The 21,225-nt window shown below is 58.7% G+C and overlaps 1 protein-coding gene across 2 annotated transcripts in view; it reads left to right on the top strand.

The window, feature by feature from the left end:
- The first annotated feature begins 9 nt into the window (after positions 1-9).
- Positions 10-21,225, top strand: part of ITPR3 (inositol 1,4,5-trisphosphate receptor type 3) — a 44,442-nt gene continuing 23,226 nt past the window's right edge. For both annotated transcript variants that reach the window (XM_026864441.1, XM_026864440.1), the window contains exons 1-14: positions 10-191; positions 7,858-7,928; positions 11,859-11,980; positions 15,115-15,201; positions 15,389-15,547; positions 15,669-15,767; positions 15,876-15,959; positions 16,910-17,056; positions 17,420-17,515; positions 18,744-18,794; positions 19,378-19,520; positions 19,696-19,795; positions 20,089-20,249; positions 20,920-21,061. In XM_026864441.1, coding sequence (XP_026720242.1) covers positions 103-191; positions 7,858-7,928; positions 11,859-11,980; positions 15,115-15,201; positions 15,389-15,547; positions 15,669-15,767; positions 15,876-15,959; positions 16,910-17,056; positions 17,420-17,515; positions 18,744-18,794; positions 19,378-19,520; positions 19,696-19,795; positions 20,089-20,249; positions 20,920-21,061 — 1,551 coding nt within the window. In that variant the 5' untranslated portion in view covers positions 10-102. The remainder of the gene's footprint in view (positions 192-7,857; positions 7,929-11,858; positions 11,981-15,114; positions 15,202-15,388; positions 15,548-15,668; positions 15,768-15,875; positions 15,960-16,909; positions 17,057-17,419; positions 17,516-18,743; positions 18,795-19,377; positions 19,521-19,695; positions 19,796-20,088; positions 20,250-20,919; positions 21,062-21,225) is intronic.

Here is a 21,225-nt window from a genome sequence, read left to right as displayed (position 1 = left end):
TCCCCCCCCCCCGGAGCAGGGTTTCCCCCAAGCCCATGGTGGATTTCGGCACGGGAAGGTGATTCGGGGAAGAAGCGGCGCCGCGCCGGGTCGAGATCAACCATGAATGAGATGTCAAGTTTCCTGCACATCGGGGACATCGTGTCCCTGTACGCCGAGGGCTCCGTCAATGGCTTCATCAGCACTTTGGGGTGAGTGAGACGCTCCCGTGCCTGCCCGCGGCGAGCCCGGGCCCGTGGGCAACTGGCCATCGGGGTAGGAAGGTGGTGCTGAGCCTGAGCTCGGTGGGAAAAGGGGCTGGAAAACTCTGGGTGCTGCAGCAAGGGTGGGCATGGTGCTGGGGGGGGAAGGGTGGGTGCCTCCGCGCTCTCCTCCGGCTCCGGGGGCTGCCGGGGGCAGGATGTGGCCCTGGAGGGACCCTGCAGCCCACCCTCTCCATCACCCGTGGCCAGAAGCGGTTTCCCCACCCTGTCAGGGGCCGGGGGAGATGAAATGGGTTTAAGCAGTGTGAGGGGTTGGTGGGGTTCGGAAGGGAACGGCTGGCGGGAGGCTGCTGTCCCCTGGCACAGGCAGCGGCGGCCCTCGCTGTCCCCCCCGGGAGTCCCACACTTCTGGTGGTCAGCGGGAACCACAGCAGGGTCACCAGCACGTGGGTGTCCGTGGCCACCAAGTGCTGCTTAGGGCTGGGAGGACCAGGGCACTGCCGGGTCCAGGCTGAGCCAACTGCTTGCAGCCTCCTGGACGTGTCAGCACGGGTGAGGGGATGTCACAGCCCGACCTGGGGAGACGAGCGGAGAGTGCCCCGTGCCTTGTCCCTCCCGTTTCTGTGCAAGCCAGCGGTGGTGCCGGAGCAGCACCCGGGCAGAGAGAGGCCAAGACCGTCAGTGATGCCCTTCTCCATCCACTGGCTTGTTCCCACTGGGAGCGTTCACCCTCTTGGTGTGGGGAGAGGCTGTGTCCCCGCGGGGGTGAGGGCTCTGGCAGGGCTGCTGAATGCCCCAGAGCACAGGGAGGGGTTTTTTTTCTTACCCCAAAGCGGGGACCCAAACCTTGCCCACAGCCTCACGCGGGTCTGTGCCAGCGCGCCTGCCCTGTGCTGCGTGTGGGAGAGGCTGAGCTCAGCCAGGAATGCTGGCTTGGATGGGATTCCTGGGGCAGGAGCTGCCCGGCTCTATAATCTGCGATGAATGCACTTGCTCCCACATGCCTGTGTATAACCGGAGACGTACATACCTTCGCCTACACGTGTTCGTGCACCCACCGCTGGGCATGCACAGCCTCTGGGTTAATGCCCATCGAAGCCTTCCTCCAACTGGCTGGGGGATGCTGCCCAGAAACGAGCTGCTGGATGCAACTGGGTGCAGACCTGAGCACAAAATCCCCCTGCGTGCAACTATACGGTGTCAGGCAGAAGGTCCTACACATGCAGGATGCAGCCTGTCTGTGCCCATCCCTCCCTGGCTGGGTGGGAGGACATCCCCACGCTCCATTTTGGAGAGGTTTCCTTGTAGCTGGCCGGCTCTCCCCACACCAGAACTGTCCCAAGGTGGGGGTGCAGCCTCGGCAGCTCAGCGCTGAGCACCCCTCTGGCCTGTCTGTGAAATGGGCTCTGGAGGAGGCTCCGCTGGGACCCAACGCTGGTCATTAGCCCACGCGGCACATCCCAGTGGCTCACCAGGAGCTGAATTAAGAGGTGTTTAGACGCTTTGGAGCTGCGGTCCCGTTGCAGCTCTGGCCATAGGTCCCCCGTTTTGCCAGGTGCTTTCCTAGACTTACTTAGAAACATCTGAAAATCAGGGCTTGCTTGGAGGGCCCCTTCTCCCAGGCCTCAGCATGGCTTTTGTGAACAGCCCCACTTTCACGGGGTTCTCCTTTCTCCGGGTTGTTTCCCGCCCTCTGAAATTGTTTTCCCTTGCGCCCCGTGACCTGGAAGACCCAACCACACCTTAAATCACTCCTGCGATAAGGGATTGGGTGACTCACTGAGAGTGCTTGGGACTTTATTTAACTCATTTGCAAGGTAAATAGCTCTGCCAGCCCCATGCCGGGTGCTGTGCGCCCGCCTGAGCACCCTGCTGGAAACATTCCCTCCATCCTTCCTCGCGGAGGGACTGGTTTTGACCAGAGGATCGTTGGGGGTCTGCGCTGGGATCTTCTGTTCATACGGGGTGACAGTGACGTTGATGTTGAGGGATGTACCCTGGGGTGCTGGTGCTGTGACATCCCAGTGCCAGCACCTCATCAAGGCAGTGAGCTCCTCCCGAGAGCCCTGCTGGGCTCTCCGAGGTGTCCTGGCTGATGTGGGTGCGAATGTCAACCAAACCCCAACCCGGTGGTGCTTACAGGCGGGAGACACGGCGCTCTGTCCGTCTGCGCCGGGGCTGCACCGCTGGTGGGAGCCTCTTGCACCAAGCTCCTCGCAGCCGTGTTTGCAAAACGCCCAGAGAAGCTGAGAAAGGTGAAAGGGGGAGCACAGGGAAGGAGGTGGGGTGCACACTGGGGATGTTTCCTCCTGCCTGGCTCTGCTGCAGCTCGTGCTTCACCCGGGATTAACCCCAGTGCTCTGTCACTGGTGGTGTCTGGCCCAGAAGCAGCGGGACTGGGAGCTCTGGTGATGGTGATGAGAAGCCCTGTGGGGAAATGGGCTGGGAAGGGTCTCGCCAGGACCGAGCCAGCCCGCGGGGCACTGGCGGCTCTCACCACTCGTGCCTTCAGAGGGGCTGGGTGCTGTTGGTTTCAGGAGCATGCCAGGCCCTCCGCAGCTCCGCCACGAAAGCAGCAGCTTGGGGGTACCCGGGGGCTGGACGGGCCACTCACACAGCACCGACTTCCCTCATCAGACAGGTCTGCCACGGCCAGTGGGATGCCTTGGAAAGCAGCAAGGAAGCAGAATTGGCCCTTTATTAACACTAAGTCTCGATTTGTTTTATTTTAAGTTTTGAAGTGCGATCCTCTTTTTGTAGAGGGAGCTTGCTGAGGATGATGGAGGGAGTCGGTGGCAGAGGTGGGGGGAGCCCTGCAGCCCCCAGCTGAGTCTCCTCTGCTCCCAGCCCCCTGAATCGCACTGTCAGAAGCCCCCGGGCACAAGCCCTTCCACCCTCTCTGCAGTGGGTGTTTGCTCTCAAGGAGGAAAAACATCCCGCCGAAGGGTGGGGATTACTCCTGTGCGCTCAAGTGCTGGGCTTGCTGGGGGAACCCTGAGCCAAAATACCCAAACTAGCTAAAATGCTAAAGCCAGCCCAAAAGGGAGAGGCTACTTAAGAAGCCCCGTGGGAAAGCAGGGCGAGAGCTGGCCGCTGTAAAGCAGCAGAGCCCCGCGGTGTTGGGGGAACTGGGCAGCCACCCTGCTGGTCGCATCCCTTGGCTGTGCTGCTCGGCGCCCTGGGAGCCACACAGTCCCGTGGGGGAGATGGGGGGACGGGCTGGGTGTATCGGAGATGCCAGAAGTGGTTTTGGGGACATGGGAAGGTGCCCAGGAGGAGTTTGTGAGATGCAGGGACCCCGGGGTGGTTTGATCTTCCCTCTTGGCTCGATTCGAGGCTACTCCTGGCCGGCAGGTGGGGAAGGGCTCAGCGGGGCTGCCTGACTTTGCTGCCATGGCTTCGCTGCTACAAATGAAAGGTGTCCAAGGAGATGGCAGCTTGAAACAGTTTGGGACACAAGCAGCTGTGTGGGTCAGGGGTGTGGGGCTGCTGCTGAGCAGCATCTTTGCCAGGACATGACACCCCACCGCGGGGAGGTTGAACGTGCTGCTGCTTTAGTGCTTGGGGACTGTCACTGGTGACGCCTGAGAGATCTGTGCTTGGGGAGGAGGAACTTTAGGGGCTGGGGCTGGGATGGGGGGAACAGCTGCTGATGGGAGGTGCCCTGTGGGGATCATCCAGGCAAAGCAAAGCAGTGGCCAAGCAGGGAAAGGAGCTCAGAGACCTTGGTTTGGTTCCTGCTCCAGCGTGATGGATGGGGTGATGCTGTGAGCCCTGGAGACAGTGCTGTCACCAGTGTCCCCATCTTATCTTGTGTCCCTGATAAGCCAGCACCAATGGCTGGAGCCAGAGAGGGGTAGAAATGCCGTGTAGGTGCCTGTGCTCAGCAGAGGGATGTGCTGCTCCATCCCTGCCATCCCGGGGGGCTCCCAGGACCCGCCGGGGGCTGGGGACTGGCACTGTGGGCTTGCAGAGGGGAAGGGCCAGTGGCAAACCTGCCTGAATGGCAGTTGGCTCTTTAAGGTGAAATAACGCCTTTGATAGCTGTAATTGTGATTGCAGGTGGATTTGCAGGGTGGAGCCGTTCAGGGAAACGCAGCTGGTTAAAGGGTAACTCCAGCTCTGACGGGTCAAGACGAACCCGTCTCTGTGGGGAGGAGAAGCACGCGAAGCCAGGAGCGGCTTCCTCCTCCTGGCACTGCGACAGCGGGGGAAAAGCTCCATTTCTGTGGCAGCCCCACATTCACTTTATTTTTATTCCTCCCCGTGGGCTCAGTCTCCATCCTGCACCCCAAGCCCGGGGGGCTGAGCTGGCCCTATGCCCAACAGCCCGCTCTCCTCTTCCTCCTCCTCTTCCTTGCCTCCAGGGGTCGGTGGGCTTTGTAGCGGGGTGCTCCTGCCTGGGTTGGGGCTCTCCCAGAGCACCCCTGGGCCGTGGCGTGTGGGAGCTCCCCTCGGCTCCCCATTGGGTGTGCCGTGGCTGGGGAAGACTCTCTCCTCTTCCTCAGCCCAGGTTCGTGTTGCAGGAGCGGGGCCTCCACGTCAGCCCCAGCTGGCCACCGTCCCCGGGGGGGCTCGGGGTGTCCAACTGCCACGGATTGCAGTGCTGGACGAGCTGCTTTTCCCCTGACCTCCGGCGAAGGCTTTGCTTCGCACGAGGCCAAGCGCGCTGGCCCCGGGCCAGGGAATCACTTTGTGCTCAATATTTTAAAATGCAGAGAAAGCCCCACTGGAACCACGGCGATGACTTGCACGGCTTAAAGCTAACCAGATGCTCGCCCGCGCTTTGTTGGGCTGCGGGCAGCAGGGTCATCAACGCCCAGGATCCAGCCCCTCGTGCTCCCTGGGGGTAATTTGAAAAGGCAAAAGCGTGAAGTTTTCATCGGTGCATCCAGCCTGCTCTCGCTCAGGGTCTTCCTCCAGGTGCTGGGATGCCAACAGCCCGTTTTCTCATTAACACCTGAGACACGAAAGCTGCCCTCCGCATGCCCAGTGTCCTCCCTGCAGCTCGGTGTGGCAGCGAGCACCCGCGTGTCCCTGCTGCTCTAATCTCAGAGGGAGCTTTGATTTGCCCCATCCCGCTGCAGTAATGCTGGTTATTAGTGGAAGTGTGTCCTGGCGCCAGCAATCACCCAGGTGACTCATGTCCACCCTGTCAGAATCCTTTTATTTTCAGCAATTTTTAACTGAAGAATGTTAGTCCGGAGTATGAGTTTAATAAAAATAACACTTTGCGTTTCCGCAAAGCGTGTAATCCTAGGATTAAAGATGCTGAAAGTGCCTTGAGATCATTAACTAATTAAGACTTCCAGCCTGGCAGGTCACTATCTCTAATCCTGCTTGGTGGAGTGGTAATGCTGGGCACGGGAAAGTGGCAGGCGGATGCTGCAGGCAGAGCTGGTGTGGGTGGGAGGCTCCGTGCTCTTTACTTCAGTGCTGAAAGTGGGCCACGCAGGTCAGGCGCTTCCCCAGAGACCCCTGGCCATGGCAGGGGAGGATTTTTATTTTTTTAAAGGGCACAGATGAGTTGGCCGCACTGCTTTTGTAGGCAGAGGTGGGAGCTGGGCATGTGCCGAGGATCAGGGCTTCGCTCCGTGAGCCTGACCCGTGGATTGGTCAGGGCTCAGCCTTTGGTGGTCTTTGTGCCCAAACGCATCAAAAGTGTTTGTTCCTCCCTGTCCCCCATCGAAATAATACTAATAGAAACCAAAACCGCCTACAAGTGGCACGGCATCTGGACTGAGGCTTTGCATATCTCCTGCAGGGTGAGACGTGTGATGGAGCCCCTGTCCACAGCTGCCTCTGCTCCGCTTTGTGTTTCTCCCTCTTTACCTCTTTCCCTCCCTCCCAAGGCTCTGTGCCCTGCAGGAGTTTGGGAATGTGCCCGACTCCTTCCCTGCTGTCAAGGCCCGTGGGAAAGGCAAGTGCGTTTGGGCAGCCCCTGGTTGGGAGCCCAAAGCCCCCTGCGCTGCTGACCGTGAGTGTTTGCAAAGCTAAGGCAACCCTGTCCAGCAAACAGCTGTGCATTTACTGAAATCTCGTGGGGTTTGATTATGGGGGTTTTTTACAGTTGTTTTTAAGCTTCTGCTGCCACCAAAAGCATTGGAAAAATTGCTTTTCTTTATTTGAAATCTAAGTTTAATGTCCCCCAACCCTGGGGAACTTTAAAGAGCGCAGGGAGCTGGTGGCTGGGGCAGCGCTGGGTGTGCAGAGCACCCTGCCAGCCCACATCTCTGCTGCCAAGGACGCAGCAGCTCTGGGGTCCCCGGGGTCCAAGTCTGTCAGCGCAGAGGCCAAATTCCTCCCTGCCAAACTATTGAAAGGAATTTTCCCCTCCTCTGGAGAGCGGCTGGGCTGGGGGAAGGAGGCTGGATCTGTCAACAGGATAGCTGTCTCTTTCGCCAACTTTTTGCAGCACAGCATGTCCATCTCCAGCAGTGTTCTGGCTGTTTGGTTTGCTGAGGGGGGTTGAGAGTCCCTTGAGGAGTGGAGGGGGCAGCACGGGCTCCACCGTGCCCTTTTCTGCCGTGCCACATGCACGGGCCTCATTTCTCCAGGCTGCATTTTCCCTCCTGTCCTGGGGACAGAGCTGCCCCCACGATGGATGCTCCCTCCCGGGATGCATTCCTGCATCCACTCACACGCTCACCAGCTGCCTGAATTCAGCCTCCGCAGGTGGGGACACGCTTCTCACTTCCTCGCCCAGGGCAGGAGCGTAGTTTCTCTCCCTGCGTCGCTTCCCAGGGACTTGGAGAAAGCAGGCGAGCGGGTACAGCCTGTCTTGCTGGAGCACCAAGTTCCCTTGAAAACCTCATGGGCCGGGCGAGCTCCGGGTGGCCCCAGTGCCATGAGCCCCTTGGGCGATGCTCGTCCTCTCTGTCCCAAAATTGGTCCTCAGTACCCAAGGCCAAGCCCACAGGATTTTGCTCAATGCTGAGAAAACAAAGAGTTGTGCAGGGAGGAGACACACAGCCCTTTGCATCTGATGGGCAGAGCCAGCACCTCTGATCAGATAATAATTAATAACTGGTTGTGGGGGGCCTCTGCCACCTCCATCTGCAGCAGCTACACCCTCTGAGTCCAGCGGGGTGAGCTCCCAGCCGGAGAAGGAGAATGACTGAATGAAAGTTGAACTCATCACATTTTTGCCAGATGATCAGTGAAATAACACCCCAGCCAGTGCACCGTGCCCGGGGCCGGATTCGGCTCAACCGGGAGCTGGGCAAGGCAGGGTTGTCCCAGAAGGATGTGGGTGTCAAAGCCTCCCGCACGGGTCGTTGAGCAAAGGGCCCGGGAGTGCAGCTGACACGAAGCATCACGTTTCTTCACTGCCAATTTGTATCTGTCACCATTTGCCCCAAGAAACTGGCTTGAAAAGCACACACAAGAAATGGCCGGTGGTGGCGAGCAAGGGGCGACGCGTTCGGAGCAAGTGCTCGAGAGCAGCTGCTTGCTCCAGCAGCGAGTGTTGTCATGCTCAATATTTATAGAGTGCAAATGGGTGGGAAACAGGAGATGCAGCTTTTGATGTCGCTCTGGGGCAGGTGCCGGTGGTGCAGCGCTGTGGTTTGTGGTGAGGCCGCTCTGCTCACTCGGGCCCCATTGTCATCTCGGTGTTGCTGACACCCTGCTCCTGCTTTTTGTCCCCGCGCAGGCTGGTGGATGATCGCTGCGTGGTGGAGCCGGCCGCTGGCGACCTGGACAACCCGCCCAAGAAGTTTCGAGGTGAGACTGGGGCCGGGCTGGGGCGGCTCCATCTCTGCTGTGAGCAGCCTTGGGGATGGATGCTGGCCCTGAGCATCCGTGCCAGGGATGGGGACCGGGGTCCCAGCAAGCCTGGGGCTGGGGGGTGCTGCTTGTCCTTTGCAGAGGAGCCCGGAGGGTTCTTGGACAGCCCCCAATAGCCTTGTTTCTGTGGCTTGGCCAGACTACCTGCCCTGCTCTCTTTGCCTTTGGGGGTGTTTGTGCATTTATTGCAACCACCTCCATGGTGGGGTGCTCCTTGGGACCCCTTATCCCATCCCTTATCCCCTCTGCAAAGGTGGCTCCGACCATCCCAAAATGCATCCCTGGGGATACTGGCAGTGGGGTCTCTACCCACCAGGGCCTGGGGACAGACAGAGGGGTAGTTACAACAGGCAAACTATTTCAAGGCGAGCCTGTTAGCACTCGGCACTAATTACATCTGCTGTGCTTGGCTGCACCTCAGAGAGAGCTGGGGGATTAAGCCATGCATTTACGAGGCAGGCAGGGTTTAGGGAGACACAGTAAATCCTGATCTCCCCTCGGCTGTCATGTTTTGGGCCATGTTGTCTCCTCCGGTGCTCGGGGCCGTGCTTGTTATTTCCCATTTGGGCAAGGGGCAGCCCCGGGCAGGAGCGGGCAGCCCCGGCCAGGTCCAGGCGGAAAAGGGGATGAGTCAGTGGAAGCCGGGGCGGCTCCTGGCCTGTGGAAATGGTCTGGAGAAGCCAGGACGGGCTGCTGGGAAAAGCAGATCGTGCCTCCTGCTTCCTTGATTTGCAAGCCCTGGGGCCAGCCGGTGAGGTGGCCTCAACCTTCCGGCTCCCGGGGAGCAAACAGCGGTGCTGAGCCCAGGGGATCACGTCTCTGCCCTACATGTACCTACCTGGGAAATGCTATTTTTGTGTCTGGCTGCCCCACGTGCTCGGCACGCTGCCAAACGCAGGGGAAGGGCTGTGTCCCGGCGAGCGTCCCGGTTGGATTTGAGTGCTCGGTGCATGGGCCGTAGAGCTGGGGACTGTACGCAGAGCTGGGCTGTGCACTGAGAAACTCCCCCAAAGCAGTGATTGTGTTGTTGGGTTTGGGGTTGGGTTTAGGGCAGCTGTCCCTTTCATCCCAGCTACTGCAATTTCAGGCCTTCTTTTAAAAAAAATCTTTGAAAATATGAGTTCCCCGCTCTGCTTTGTGCCTCCACCTTTTTCACAGAGTGGCTTTAACATCCCGGGGTGCCATGCAGGCACCCTTCCCCTCTGGGGGACCCTTCCCCGTGGGGATCCCCCCCGAGCAGCAAACCGCCTCTCCATGGGAGCTGTTGCCACTAATTTGTGCATGGGGCTGATTAATGAACCGTCCAACAGCTCCCTGGAGCCCCGCAGCCCTGCACAGCACGGGAAGCTGTCCTGATCCCAGGACTTTCACCTGGGGCTGGATGGGAAGAGCTGGAAGCAGCCACGGGGTGGCCAGTTCAAGCCTTGTCCCAGTAGCCTCACCATCTCCCTGCCTGGACATGGGTGGGTGCTGAATCTCTTTTCCAGGCTGGTCTGGACTCAGCCCTGCTCCATGCAAACCCTATCAGGATATCCAGCCGCTTGTTTTAATAGCCGGAAAAGTAGCGGTCTGCCTTCTCGATAGTTATCACCGCGAGGGAGGTAAAAACAACGGGCCGCTGCTGTTTCCCTGCAGCAGCAGCAAGAGGCTTAAGAGGATTTTCATGTGCTGTTGCCGTCCCCGTATCCTGTGGCCAGACCCTGCCCTATCCTGGGCTGCGGCGGGTCGCGCCGGGGCCCGGCTTGGCTTCCCGGTGGGGAAACAGGACCCTTCTCCTCAGTCCAGATGGTTTTATGGAAATGCCCAAACCCACCCCGGAGCCTGTCCCTGCGGTGAGGGACTCCCAGCTTCACCGCCCGCGTCACCGCGGTCCTCCGAGAGACGCCTGGCACCTCTCGCTTATTTGCTTTGCTTCGCGGTTTCTTCCCCCCCCCCAAGGCTCTTCCCAGCCCTGCGTTCAGACACGTCAAGAAAAAAAAAAGCAAATAAAGCTCTTCAATCCTGCGCTGTGCAGGTGCCGCGATGGCTGCGAGGGCAGCGGGGCTCCCGGCCGTGCCGCTGCCCAAAAGGCCCCGCTGTGGGTGTGCAGGTTGTTTTTCCTCCGTGGCCATGCTGAGCCGTGGCAGGTTGGCCAAGCATCGCTCTGCTGGGCCGCTCTCGCCGGGCAGTGCTGATGTGAGAGATTCCCTCAGCTTCCCTCTTATCCACCCACCCTCCCTCTTGCAAAAAATTATCAGTGCCTAGGCCTGGGTGCCAAAATCTCCAGCTTCCAACGCAAGTTTTGCCGGAGACTTTCTGTGTGTAAACAGTTCTGTGCCTCAGTTTCCCTCCTTGCAAAACAGAGCTTAGTACTGAGATGAGGATGTCAGGCAGCCCCTCTGTGCAGGGTGTGCTTGGAGCCAGGGGGTTGATTTGCACCTCTCTCCTAATAGTTACGTTGGGTTTGGTTTTTTTTTTTTCAACTCCCCCCCTGCCTCCCAGTTTCTACCAGGTCATTTTGCAGCCTAATTAGCAATTTAAGGAAAACGATTTAAGGTGCTGCAGGTGGCCCAAGTGTTTCTGTAGCCCTGCTCGGAGGCAGTGGGAGAAGGCAGCCAGGCATTGCAGCAGCTACGCTCAGTCCCTGATTAAAAGCTTGGCGTCACGGCCTCCTTGGCACGGGATATGCCATTAGCAAATAGACCTGTAAAATGAAATGTGAAACTTGGCCTCTTCCCAGCAGCCTGAGCCGGTGAGAACTGTGCTCCGCGCTTGTTTGTTCGTCACTCCCAGGTAAATAAATACATGCTTGCCAGCGACTTGGGACCGGGGCCAGAGATGGAAGTGATTTTTTTTTTTTTTTCTTTTTGTGTCTGAAGTTTCTGGGCTGCTATTTCAGGCATACTTAGGGTGATCCAGGCTGCAGAGCCCTTCCTGCCCTCACCCTGTACAGCTTCCAGCCCTGAACGAGGGTTTGGGAGATGTAAGTGCCTCCTTGACTCCAGACATCTGCTCTCGTGCTTCGTTTCCCAAAGCCTGGACTTGGGTGTCCACACTTTTCCACACTCCCCATCCCGGCCACAGCAGCCGGGGGAAAAAACAGGCAAATTGGGGGTGATCTGCAGAGCGCAGCCACTCTGTAAGTGTTTGTAGGAGCTGGGATGCAAACCGGTGCCCTTCAGGTCCCCAAAGCGTTTCTTTTAGGACTCAAAATGCGGCTGTTGAAATACAGATTTTAGAAGCGGTTGCTTGTAGCTTCCAGCGCTGGTAGTTGAGGCTCCCCGTGAGCAGTCACAGAACAGCAGCGTGTTCACAAAACCGGCGTATCCCGATGGCAGGGCCACGCAGGGCAGCAACCCGTGGTCCTGCCAGCTCCGGGGGTCCGGTGCAGGGGGTGACAAGGGGCATGTGGAGATGTCTGCTCGTGTCCTGGTCTCACAGTGCCCGTGTCCTGCCAATTCCCCTCCCTCCCTCCTCCCGGTGAGATCCTCTCCTCCCTTGGTGCAGCTGGGCTTCATCAGTCCTTTTTCTCCCCCTGAAGTTTTCTTTCCCAAATTGCACGGCCGTTTCCGATGGGAACACTTCTAATCACGAGTCCCAGAAGTGGAGTCACTCCTGGACTCATTATTTACTTTGATTTGAAACTAATCCAGCAGCTAATACAGAGTGAGGTGACCCTCCACCAGTCCCAGCCGTGTCTCCCTGGGACCCCCAGCAGCAGACGGGGTTGCTGTGGGTTGGGAGAACCATCTCCCAGCGATGCTGCTGGGACAGGAGCAGCGTCCCAGAGGAGCACTGGCTTCTGCCCCTTGGTGACATTGGGGACATGGTAGTGGCTGGTGACTGCGTGGCTGCTGCAGCCTCAGGCTTGCCTTCCTCTCCTCCCAGATTGCCTCTTCAAAGTCTGTCCCATGAACCGCTACTCTGCCCAGAAGCAGTACTGGAAGGCCAAGCAAACCAAGCAGGACAAGGAGAAAATAGCGGACGTAGTGCTGCTGCAGAAACTCCAGGTGAGCAGGCGTGAGGGACCGTCCTCCCCAGAGTGGACAGTCCCTGTAGGTTGGTTGGGTGATGACATCCAAACCTCTCGCTGTGCAAATCCTGGTACGTTTTGCTTCCCAGAAAGCTTGGGGGGCAGGATCTGCCTTGGGTTTTGCTGTCCTCGGGTGTCCCCCTGCTCAGCTCCATTGTCTCCTGTCCCACCTCCCTCCCCTTACCATTAGCCACAGCCACTTTTTCTAGAGGAACGGCTCCTGTAGCCGTCAGTTCTCCATTAATCATGGCACACGGTGTCTAATAAGGCAGCTGAGATAAATAGGAGCTCTGTAAGGTGCTTTGTGCTGGCATCTGCAGGACTGAGGGTTGTGGTCCCCAGATGGGCATGCTGCACCCTGCGTCACCCTTCTCGTGCAATGCTCTTACCTGGCCTCGGATGTGAGAGGTGATTGAACCCTGGGCCCTGCCACAGGCTCCTGACAGCTCCTTGGCTTTCGTGCCAAGCCTGCGCGTGTACCCTGGGCGCAGAGGGGAGCCCTGGGCAGCGTGGCATGGCCATGCTCGGTCCATGCTGTCACAGCATGGTGTAAATACAACAGCGACCAAGGAGCCACAGTAATTTTGTTGCTCCCAGTGCAGGGGAGATGTCCCAGGGAAGACCTGCAGAGACAGGACAGGAAGGCAACGATGCTGCTTTTGGGATGAGAGGCGATGTCCACCTGCCGTTCCACCCTGGCCGCCGTGCCTGGGCTTTGCTGTCTCAGCCCTTCTGATGCTCCTTGTGCAGAGTTGCCCATGGCAGAGCAGGCAGAGGTGCTCTGTGAGCACAGCCCTGCAGCACCCAGGGGTGCCTGGCACAGAGGAGCGAGCCGCTGCGGCCAGAACTTGCTCCAAAGGGCTGTGGAAGGGAAAGGCTCCTGTTTACTTCCATGAGGTTTGGAAAAGGCCCATGTTAAACATTGCATAATCGCCTCAGACAGCTGGCGAGGCCCGGAGGATGATTCATAAAACCGAAGCTCAGGAGAGATTCATTAAATCATCTCGTCAGGCTTCAAGCCCAGCCCCAGCCCCACCAGTCCCCCAGTTTTGCCTTTGGGGAGTGAGGTCTGATGCAGCGTCCAGACAGGGCGTCCTGGCCTGGTTTGTCGATGCTGGGATGGGGTCGGTGTCTCCTGCCGTCTCCAGCCGTACGTGGCCGCTGGCATATGGAAACGCTGTTTTCCTGCTCCGGTCAGACAGTAACTTGTAATGTCGACAGCTGTACTGGCCACGACTGGACAGAGAGGCTCATTTCTGAGCCTGATTGATTGCACCTTACTTAAGATTTCTCTTAAAGAGATTCAGTCATTTCCTTGCTCCTTCCCGCGGCTCCCGGTGTTGCCCTTTTGGCAAACGCTCCCCCGCGTCCGGAGCCGAGCGCTGGGAGAGCCGGGGCCGGGAGGGAGCTCGAGCTCTCTGCAACGCGCTGCCCGTGCTGCTGCGGAGCCCCCGCACGCCCCGGCAGGGTGCTGGGCTCCAGGCTGCCGATCATCAGCGTCTCCCGCCACCTGAAAACATCTTTCCTACCCACAGAGATAATTTCCTGAAGCAGAAGCAGCCTGGCTCTCGAGTGGAGAAGCCCTGCCCAGCGTTGCCCGTGGTTGCCTTTCCCAGCCTGTGCTTTTGCCCCGTTGTTTTTGAGTGGGTTTAAGGCTCGGTGTTTCCTCAGCTAATTGTAGGTGCAGCCAGATGCGGTGCAGAGGTGCCATGGAGGCTTTCCTCCTGCTCTGCTGATGTCTCCCCATCCTCCCTGCACCCTTCTGAGCTGCCCACCCCCGTGTGTGTCCCTGACACCCCATCCCACCGTGACTCGGGGACAGACCCCATCCCATCCAAGGGACAGGCTGGGAACATCAGCCCCTGTGGGTTTGCGTGCTCAGGGCAGGCACTTCCCACTCCCGGCCCCACCGGCTTTCAGCAAGGGAGGAGCTCAGATCTGGACGCAGATTTAGGACTCTCTGCGGTGCCGGATCTCTCACCAGAGCCGTGTTGCTCCATGGGGTTGTTGTTAAACTCGCAGCTCTGCATCAGTGTGAGATTTCTTGGCGGCAGGCTTGTTGTCCTGCTGGCAGCAGCCGCCACCACGGGGCTCACATCCCTAAGTGGCACTCAGAGCTGTGTGGGGACAGAGAGTTAATTAAAGTGGTGGCAACCTTCAAAAGAGCAAAGGGTTTGTACTGCCACAGTGTGTGCCAGGTGCCTTCAAAGCCCTGGGGGTGCCCGCTCAGGCACTCACAGACCCCCCTCCCCATCCTCCCACAGGGTGCGGAGCCATGATTCCAGCAGTTTCCCAGTTCCTTCTGCCCTCAAGTGAAAGGGGGCAAAAGCAGGATGAGAAAGGGCAGATACTCTCCCAGCTCCATCCCTCGCTGCCATTTCCCATCCCAGCTGCGGGGGAGCACTGGGCTGGCACTGCCTGGGCTGTGCCCGGGCTGGCGCCGGGGCCGTGGGCGCACCCTCGCCCTTCCCAGACGGATTCACTGCGGGAGCAAGTTCCTGCCTCGCTCCACGTACGTCGACATCACTCCGACTGCCAGAGCCACCGCATGGAAAATGTCTGTGGTTTTGGAGAGAGGGGCTGCAAGCAGCGCCTAGCAATCCACTCTTGGGCCATCTTGGATACAGCAGGATGGGTCCTGCCGGCCACCGCAGCGGGTCTGGACCTGCAGCCGTCTCTGGGCATGGCACCGCCCGCACGGAGCCTTTTGCTCCTCAGTCTCGGTGCTGCTGGGAGCCCCCAGTCCCCACGGCCCTGCTGCAGAGGGGCTGAGATGGGTGCATTGCCCCAGCCCCTGGAGTCCCCTTTTGGTGCTGCCCCATAAGACCTGCTGGGGTTTTGGAGGGATTTCAGTGCCATTTTACCCCTGTCCTAATTTTTAAGTCCTTGGTTTAAAGCTCGCGTGGGCTTCACACAGCAACTCAGGGCCCCACCATGGTCCTGGGCTGAGCTCTTGGATGCCGAGGACCATATTGTAGCTCTGACCTGTGTTGTCTGGAGGACAGAGGGATGCCGATGCTGCAGTCCAACCTGCCCATCCTCCCTGTAGCAGAGGGTGCAGGTGGCCCCTCTGGGGCTACTACACTCAGCTCTTCTCCTTTTGGTGTTCAGCATGCGGCCCAGATGGAGCAGAAGCAGAACGAGACGGAGAACAAGAAAGTGCATGGTGACGTGGTGAAGTACGGCAGCGTCATACAGGTACGGGCACGCGCTGTCCCCTCCTCTGCGCCCGGCCCATGGGTTTGGGGGGAGATGCACGGATCCAGCCCATGCGGGTCAGGCAGCTGCTGGGAAGGGGCTCACGGGATCCCCCCCGGGTACGACCAGCCCTGGGGACCTTGGGGGGTCATATTGCCAGAGCTCACTCCCGCATTCACCTTTCCAGCTCCTCCACATGAAAAGCAACAAGTACCTGACGGTGAACAAGCGACTGCCGGCCCTGCTTGAGAAAAACGCCATGCGGGTGACGCTGGATGCCACCGGCAACGAGGGCTCCTGGCTCTTCATCCAACCCTTCTGGAAGTTGAGGAGCAATGGAGACAACGTGAGCACGGGGCCGAAAAGTCCCTAAATGGAGACGTGCAGAAAGCGCCGTGCGTGCCGCCTGCCCGGGCTCACCTCCCCGATCTCACCCTCGCTCCCTGCTTTCTCGTTTTGCTCCTCAGGTGGTTGTGGGAGACAAAGTCATCCTGAACCCCGTCAACGCCGGGCAGCCGCTCCATGCGAGCAACTATGAGCTTGCTGACAACGCCGGCTGCAAGGAGGTACAGGGAGGCTGGGCAGCAAGCTTTTACAGCTTGCCTGGTTTTTTTTTTCCTTTTTCTTCCTTTTTACCTTGTCCCAGGGATCATGACCTTTCTCTTTCTCCTTAGGTGAACTCGGTCAATTGTAACACCAGCTGGAAAATCAACCTTTTCATGCAGTTCTGTGACCACATGGAGGAAGTGCTGAAAGGGGTAAGGAAGGAGCTTCAGCCACCACTGCCCGCCCAGGACACGATGGGCTCCAGGGACCTGGCCCTGGTCCCCTGCAAGGGCAGGACGTGTGAACAGCCATTTGGCTCTGTGACAAGGGCAGAGGAGAGAGATCCTGCCTCGAGGACCTTGATTTCTAGGAGAATTCATCACTTGGAGAACTTAACATCAAGCCAGAGTTGAATATTTTAGTATCTTCTGGCAGCGGGTACCCAGGGGGGCATGAAATTACCCTTTGCCTTATTGTATTAAATTGGCTCTCGACAATACAAGGCACACGTAGTGCCAGCAGTGGCTTCTAGCTGCGAGGACAATTTTCAGTTGTTTAGCTGTACAGCAGGGCTGGCTGTTGCCTGGGAAAGGAACTTTCCCTGCAGAGCTATTGTCTGGGGCTGAGGTCCTCCAGGAAGCAGCTGGATGGATATTGATTGTTATGATCTTACAGACCCTCGTCCCCAAGTGCCACATTTATCCCCAGCTTCCCGCATCTGCCGCATCCTCTTCCCTGGGGCGTTAATGCCTTAAACACATTGGTGAGTGGAGCCTCTGCCTGTTCCAGGGGTGTAAAATGGTGGCTTTGCACCCATTTTACAGCCTGGGGAGGGGAAGCAGTGAGAAGCGACTTGCATGGGTAAACAGAGTGGTGGCATTGTGGAGCGTGGGGTGCCCTTCCCTGGGTTCAGAGGAGCATTTGTGCTGCTAGAGGCGGGTTTTAGCACAGCTCAGGTAGGTAGAACTGGAAGAGCTGCTGGTGCCTTGCAATGCCCGTGCTCCCGCAGTCCTGCTGTGTCACGGCTGGGAGCTGTGCTCAGCTCTGGACCTCGTATGGGGGAAATCCCATCCCCTTTGTGGGGTGGGGGGGTCACAGGAGGAGCTACGTTGGCTTGTAGGAGAGCCACGTCCCTGGGTCTCACCACCATGTCCTGGTCCAGGGGGATGTGGTGAGGCTCTTCCACGCCGAGCAGGAGAAGTTTCTCACCTGCGACGAGTACAAAGGCAAGCTGCACGTCTTCCTCCGCACCACCCTGAGACAGTCGGCCACCTCGGCCACCAGCTCCAACGCCCTGTGGGAGGTGGAGGTGAGTGGGGAGGGGATGGACCGTGTGTCTCCGGGCTTTCAGGGTGCCTCCGTGGGTTGCTGCACTTCTACTGGGGGGTTCTAGAAGCAGTGGTTATTTGTAGACATTTCCACCTCTGGTAGCCTTACTGTCCTGGTGAAAACCAGCACAAGGCTTGAGCTCCGTGGAAATGTGGCTGCTGGGTGGGCACCGGTGTCTCTCTGAGCTCTGCACCCTGACTATATTTGCTCGTGGCCACCTTTGATCGGGCTTTTATCACCGGTGTGTCTTCCTGGGGTCAGCAGAGGCTCGGAGGCAGGAACGGCGTCCCAGTTCCCCGCAGCCCTGCGTGCCACCAGCTGAGCTCTCCTCTGCTTCTCCTAGGTGGTCCACCACGACCCGTGCCGAGGGGGAGCCGGGCACTGGAACGGCTTGTACCGCTTCAAGCACCTCGCCACGGGCAACTACCTGGCAGCAGAGGTAAGAGGGCGAGCAGAGGGATGCAGGGACCTGCCCTGCCCTCAAGAGGCTGGCCCGGTCCCTTGCAAAGTCCGTGGGACAGAGTGGCGAGGCCCAGGATTCCTCTGGCCCCACTCCACTTTGCTTTTGGAGCCATCCCCCCACTCCACTTTGCTTTTGGAGCCATCCTGCCCTGGGCCGCTGCAGCTCCTCCTTGCTCGCAGGAGGCATTGGCACGGGGGCTCTGAGCATCAGCATCACTTGCCCGTTTGCAAGGTCAGGCTTTTCCCCCTGAAATCCCCCACCCCAAGGTGCAAGGTTTGCTTGCCAAAATTGTTGTTCCTGGCTCCCTCCTCCTCTGGCCCCGGGGTGGGTGCAGGAGAGGGTGGCTGGGGTTTTCCTTTATTTGTTCTCTCTGGGCCAAGCAACTGTAGAGGCACAGCCTCCTGGGGGAGAGAGTTCATCCGGCTGCATTTAACTCTTCCTGATCAGGTTTTGCCCATCCTCATCCTGGACACAGCTGTGGGCTTGTCCTTGCCTGGGGAGGGTGTGGGCAAAATCTAGGCCTGGAAATATCATTTGCCAAATTTTTTTGCTCCCATTTAAGGCCAGCTCAAGGCCTCCTGATAAGAGGCACAAAGAGGTTTCTGCACTTAGATAATGTGCTTTATATGACACGAATGAGCTGCCAGGACCAAGGGAAAGACAGTGATACAGCCTGCTGCCAGGGGAGCAGGGATCTACTGGGCGGGGATCTTGGTGCACCATGTGCCAAAGGTGCTTCCAGGCTGGAGAAGACAACCAGAGGCAGCCCCCAAGGCCCTTCCACCACTGGCAGGATGGAAAGTAGCAAATACTGGGGCTCTGAAATGGCTGCTTTAAACCAAAAGACACTCAAGTGATATCTTCTGCGGAAGAAAGAAGATCACAGATTGATCTCCATCCTGGGTTGGTGCTGCCCAGCTTGCACTGCTCACTGAGACCTCAGCCTGGGGCCTTGAGGGATTTACAGCAAGAGCTGCAACGCAGAGCCCCGGCTCTGCTCACCAGGGTTCACCCCATCCCACTCCTCGGGAGCGTTGTGCTCTGGATATGGGTCACGTCCTCCAGCCCCATCTGGGCAGGTTTCCTCTCTCTGCCATGTGATTGAGGAAGGCAGGAATAGAGATAACACCCCGCGCTCAGGGTTTTGGAGGGACCGAGTGGGAGGACTGATAGCTGTCTTTCATCTCCCTCTTTAACTTTTCAGGAAAACCCAAGTTATAAAGGAGACGTGGCTGAGCCCAAAGCAGCGCCCACGGTGAGCTGTGTGCAGCCTCGCTAGCAGAAATGCTGCTGCCGCTGCCTGAAATCACGCCGTCTCTTAGACTCTGCCTGAAAGCAGGGAAATGCCCCAAAACAGAGCTCGCTGCGGGGGACAGTGCCCGTGCCGGGTCCCGCTTGGTGCCGAGGCTGTGGCCGGAGCCTGTCCTGCTACCCAGCAGAGCATCCCCGTGCCCCGCACTCTAGAGTAGCATCCCTGTGTCCTGCTTGCAAGAGGACCCTGCTGAAATCTGTTGAAGGGGTCCCAGTGCATGTTGGATCCCCAGGCCATAGGGGAGTGCCGAGGCAGAGAGATTTGGACTTTCAGGGGGTTTTTCTCTTTGCTGTTGGTGAGAGGTGGAGAAGGGGTGGCCTCGTAGCTCAGGTGCATCGCGCCGCGCTTGTGCTCTTGCAGCTCCTCGTGCGTCTCTGCGCTGCGAGGCTCAGCCCGGCGTCCAAGCAAAAGCTTCTGCTGTGAACGTAGCCACTGCGTGTCTCCTCCAGTGCTGTGTGCGCAGGGAGGCTGGGCTCGGCGGGGCGGCCACCCCACACCGGGCTCAAAGCCGCTTTCCCCGGTGCAGGGGGGCAGCAGCCGCGCCAGTCGCAGGAACACAGGGGAGAAGATCAAATACCGGCTGGTGGCCGTGCCCCACGGCAATGACATCGCCTCCCTCTTCGAGCTGGACCCTACCACGCTGCAGAAGACGGACTCCTTTGTCCCGCGGTACGTGAGCACACATTGCCATGGAGGGACTGAAATAAAGAAAGGAGGCTTCACTGCGCGGTGTGAAGTTTTGGCAAGTCTGTTCTTTTGGGGGCTTTGCCGAGTGTTGGGGGAAGTGGTGGGTGCTGGTGTGTCTGTGTGGGGATCGCTCACCGGGACACTGTGCCATTCACAGGAACTCCTACGTGAGGCTGCGCCACCTCTGCACCAACACCTGGATCCAGAGCACCAACGTGCCCATTGACATCGATGAGGAGAGGCCCATTCGCCTCATGGTACGGCCCCGCTACCTCCTCCCACACATGGATTTATCCCCTGTGCCCCAAGAGCTCTTAGCTTGCTCCTTCCCACCCAACACCCAGAGGCTGAAATACCCTGATGATCTAAGGGGGTGGCTGAACATGAGTCTCGAGCCCATCCCAGTAACCCAGAGCTCATCCCAGCAACCTAGAGCCCACCCCAGTCCTTCCGATGGGGATGAGTGACTTCACCCTAGTTGGTGGCAGATGGTGGGGACATGCTTGGCATTGCCCTCTCTCTGTGATGCTGCTTTCCTGTTGCTTCCCAGCTGGGCACATGCCCCACCAAAGAAGACAAAGAAGCTTTTGCCATTGTCTCCGTGCCTGTGTCTGAGATTCGGGACCTGGACTTTGCTAACGATGCCAGCTCGATGCTGGCCAACGTGGTGGAGAAGATGAACGAAGGTTTTCTCAGCCAGAATGATCGGAGGTAAAAAGTCATTTCCCTTAGGAGATGGGGCTGTGCCGGGCTCCTCCAGAGGATCTGCAGATGGGGCCCCTGCCTGGGTCTTGGTGCCAGCGCTGTCTTACTTTCCTGCCCACAACCCAAATCCACGCCTGCTTCTCCCAGGAGTCTGGCGAGGAAACCAGATAACGCCACAGCTCCGCTCTGGCCCCTCCTTTGCCGCTAGAAAAATATCCGAGGGGCTGAGAGATGGCCCCATGATAGGGGCGGCTGGGTTAGTCACGGTATTATTTTTAGGTGGGTGGGTTCTTGGTGCTTCCTGAGCAAACACAGATCCCTGTGGGACAGAGTGAGCGGCTTCCGCCCTGCCAGCCCGCCCCGTGCAGGTCCTGCAAAGGTGACTAAGGGGGCAGAGGCGTTAAATGCGAAATCCCCAGCATGAATCACGAGGAAAGGCCCCTGGCTTTTGCCTTAGGAACCATAGGGGCTGTAAAACTTTTTGCTTCAGGGCAGCCATTGACCATCTAGCAAGGAGGGGAGGATTGACCAGCAGCTTCCCTGGCAGGCTTTTGAGCCCTGAGCTCTTTGGTCCTCCAGAATGCGTCGTCATCCTTGCAGGGACCCAAGTCTTGGGTGGGCTGCGTGGGGTGGGTGAGCAGCCCCTGCAGCCCGCTTGCACCATGGCCCTTTGCAGGTTTGTGATCCAGCTGCTGGAGGACTTGGTGTTTTTTGTCAGCGATGTCCCCAACAATGGCCAGAACGTGCTGGACATTGTGGTGACCAAGCCCAACCGGGAGCGACAGAAGCTGATGCGGGAGCAGAACATCCTGAAGCAGGTGAGTGGCCCCAGGGCCCCGCATTGAGCAAGGCTGAGGTCCTGCGGAGATGTCCTGCGCTGCCCAGGGCCACGCTGGAGTCCGGGGATCTGGAAACCCCCGTGGAGGAGGTGGAGCTGGTCTCTAGCTCATGCCCTCCTGGCAAGCACAATGGGAGTCCAGCC

This window comes from Athene cunicularia, assembly GCF_003259725.1.
Source record: "Athene cunicularia isolate RWA chromosome 26 unlocalized genomic scaffold, athCun1 chr26_part2, whole genome shotgun sequence".
NCBI classification, from domain to species: Eukaryota; Metazoa; Chordata; class Aves; order Strigiformes; family Strigidae; genus Athene; species Athene cunicularia.
The sequence above is the reverse complement of the archived record's forward strand: the minus strand, read 5'-3'. Positions and strand labels throughout refer to the sequence as shown.